The 3,396-nt window shown below is 43.9% G+C and overlaps 1 protein-coding gene across 1 annotated transcript in view; it reads left to right on the plus strand.

Annotated features, from left to right (window-relative positions):
- Positions 1-722: 722 nt before the first annotated feature.
- The window catches only part of LOC21401563 (cytokinin dehydrogenase 7), a 4,953-nt gene continuing 2,279 nt past the window's right edge, over positions 723-3,396 (plus strand). The window contains exons 1-3 of the mRNA XM_010100062.2: positions 723-1,538; positions 1,646-1,918; positions 2,869-3,131. Coding sequence (XP_010098364.1) covers positions 846-1,538; positions 1,646-1,918; positions 2,869-3,131 — 1,229 coding nt within the window. The 5' untranslated portion in view covers positions 723-845. The remainder of the gene's footprint in view (positions 1,539-1,645; positions 1,919-2,868; positions 3,132-3,396) is intronic.

Raw genomic sequence — 3,396 nt, forward strand, 5'->3', positions numbered from 1 at the left:
ACGGCCAGATTTTGAAAAAAAAAAAAAAAACTATAACCAAATTTTGTATGGGCTAAAACATTTGAAAAACCAAAAAAAAAAAAAAAAATGTGATAAAGGTTGCAGAGAGATTGAAAGTCAATAATCATTCCATTTTTTGATTAACTATTTTATTAAGCTCATAACAAAAAAAAAAAACTTTATGAGTTAGATTTTTATATTGTTTTGTTGAAAATCACAACGGATAGAATATGGAAATTTACTAACGAAATTTGTCAAAGTTCATGCATCTTAATAACTTTTACTACATTTAATTGAATTTAAACAAGACATAGTGAAACTGCTACAATAGCGAAGGAATGATTATGAAAGAGGTCAGTGCCGCAGTTAAGCGGGTTGCCCTCACTCACTCTCTACCCTCTGGTATATATACAAATGCGAAATTTTCGTAGCAAAAAAAAATGCGAAATTTTCAAATAAATAAATAAATAAATAAATGTATCTCTGTACACGTACGTGGAATGGAAGTGGCAGACAGAGGATGTCCATAGGATCAAAACGTCAAACAGGATATTGAAGGCAGGGTGAGAGCGACGTCATCATTTTCTCAATTATAAAAATTGTTTCATTTTTCTTAAAAGAAAAATAAATTAATTAATAAAATTAATTTTCTTAAAATAATAACCAAAACCCAAAACCACAAGAAAATCGGCAGCTATTTAAGCCTAGACTCCAAACCGTGAACGAGGGAAAAAAGCAAGAGAGTGCGGGTCTTACTTACCCAAACAAAGCCACCAAACAAACAAAAACTCTCCGACGACAAAAATCTCCGCCGGCGGTGAAATTCAGCAGCCCAATTCACCAAGATGATAGCTTACCTCGGGCGAATCGTCCACGAAAACGACGCCGAATCGAGACCCGACGACGACGTTTTGAGCATTTGCAATGCTCTCGACCTCCAAGGCAGCGTCGAATACGGCTCTGCTGACGTGGCCGGCAAGGACTTCGGCGGCATACATTCCGTAAAGCCCCTGGCCTTCGTCAAGCCGTCCGGCGCCGACGACGTGTCCAGGTTGGTGAAAGCCGCCTCGAGGTCGCCTAATCTGACCGTGGCGGCGCGAGGCAACGGCCACTCAATCAACGGTCAGGCGATGGCCAATCGTGGACTGGTCCTGGACATGCGCTCACTGGATCACCAGGACCGTTTCCGAGTCGTCAGGATTAACGGCTCCGATTACGCGGATGTCTCGGGAGGGGCATTATGGGAAGACGTGCTGAAGAGGTGCCTGGAATTCGGCCTCACCCCCAGGTCCTGGACCGATTACTTAAGCCTAACTGTCGGAGGGACGTTATCAAACGCCGGCGTCAGCGGCCAGACCTTCCGCTACGGTCCGCAGACGTCAAATGTAACGGAATTGGAGGTCGTAACAGGAAAAGGCGAAACTCTCGTCTGCTCCGAAACCGAAAACTCCGACCTATTTTTCTCCGTCCTCGGAGGCCTCGGCCAGTTCGGTATTATCACCAGAGCTAGGGTTCTGCTACAGCCAGCTCCGGATATGGTGAGCTGAGTAATTAAACAAGAATTCCGAAATTCCTCTTTCTATTTTTTCCTCAAGCACGTTTATGTTGTCCGCTAAATTCTTCTTCTTTTGTTTATTTTGATTAGGTGAGATGGATAAGGGTGGTGTACGCCGAGTTCGAGGACTTCACTCGGGACGCCGAATTTCTTGTGACTCAGCCAGAGGGCAAGTCGTTTGATTACGTGGAAGGCTTCGTGTTCTCCAACAACGACAATCCGTCAACTGGAAGACCAACGGTTCCGTTGAGTCCGGACCAGACATTCAACCCGAGTCGGTTGCCGCCGAGATCCGGTTCGGTTCTTTACTGTCTCGAGCTGGCTCTTCACTACCGCAACACTGACCGCCCCTCAATTGATACGGTAACTCTCTCTCTCTGTTTTTTTTTTTTTTTTTTATAAATTTATAATTTTTAATATTCCTGTACGTGCGTGCCCCACAGCAATTAACTTGCGCCCTATTTAAGTAGCCGTTGGATCTAGGAGTGAGTGAGTTTGCGTCATCGGCTTTAAGATATGGAGAGAAACTGCCGTCGTGACTCGTGAGGTGGCAGTTTCGGCGGGCCCTGTTTGAGGCTTTGATCCGAGTTTGCGACGGGGTTTTGACCTAGGTGGTTTTGCCAAGTGCGTCTATCTGGCCGTGAAGATTTTGACAGTGAAATGGGTGGGTCCCACCCCAAACTGTCCCTGGCCGGACAGTAAAAAAGTCAAAACAATCTGAACTAGCTTACACGTGTATGAAGCTCGTCGATGGAGGACGGCTTATTCATTTCCTCCTCAACATCATGACATGGAGTTTTTAAGCATTCATCACAAATTTTTTAAAATATATATTCTTTATAAAAAATAAATTTATTGGGTTCAGTTCATGACTTGGTTCAACTTGAAACTGACTATTTTTTAAAAGAAAATAATACACTTGAAACTGACTATACGGTATAATGCATCTTCCATTGGATTTTCTGACAACGCAAGGCTTCTAAAAGCCCACAACATTAGTTCTTAATTACGAGTGTGATCTGTACTTGAGAGTTTCCAGTTTCCCGTTGTTTTCTAGAAGAGTCACTTTCGTAATTTTTGGCTTACCTCGGGGACAAACTGGTAATGACACACCCGTGACTGCTGTTAGCACTGATAATTGAGATTTTGCTGACGCTATGGTCCCCGCAGTTCCACAAATGGCCAAAAAGCCATCATTTTCTGGAATCTGCAAATTATGAATGTATGTCTCTCTTTGTTCCCAACTGACGTAAATACCCCCTGTTTTTAACGCTTTTTACCTTGGTGGTGCAATAAAAAAAAAAAATTTGCAGGCCGTGAATAGTCTTCTGCGGAGGCTGGGATTCGTGGAGCACCTGCGGTTCCAGGTGGACGTCACCTACACGGATTTCCTCCTACGTGTGAAGCGTGCGGAGGAAGAGGCCAAGGCCAATGACGTTTGGGAGTCGCCACACCCTTGGCTCAACATGTTCGTCTCAAAGTCCAATGTTCATGAGTTCGATCAAGTTGTGTTCAAGAACATGTTAAAGGATGGCGTTGGTGGGCCCATGTTGATCTACCCTCTTCTCCGTAGCAAGTAAGTATCAAAGTTTCTTGTTTTTTTCTTTTGCCCTTACAATTTAGGATTTTTTTTTTTTAAATGGGAATAATCGGGGAAATGGTAAATATTAGGACTTTATTTTGGTATTAATTAAAACCGTGCATGCATGACACGTGGAAAATGGGAAAAGGTTTCACTAACTGAGATGACGAGGTTTCTCACCAACAACCTCGAAGATAGACACGTGTTAGGCATGGGTGGCCAATGGGTCCCTCGTACGGGGGGGGGGGGGGGGGGGGGG

The sequence above is a fragment of the Morus notabilis genome, unplaced genomic scaffold, assembly GCF_000414095.1.
Source record: "Morus notabilis unplaced genomic scaffold, ASM41409v2 Scaffold348, whole genome shotgun sequence".
Lineage (NCBI taxonomy): Eukaryota > Viridiplantae > Streptophyta > Magnoliopsida > Rosales > Moraceae > Morus > Morus notabilis.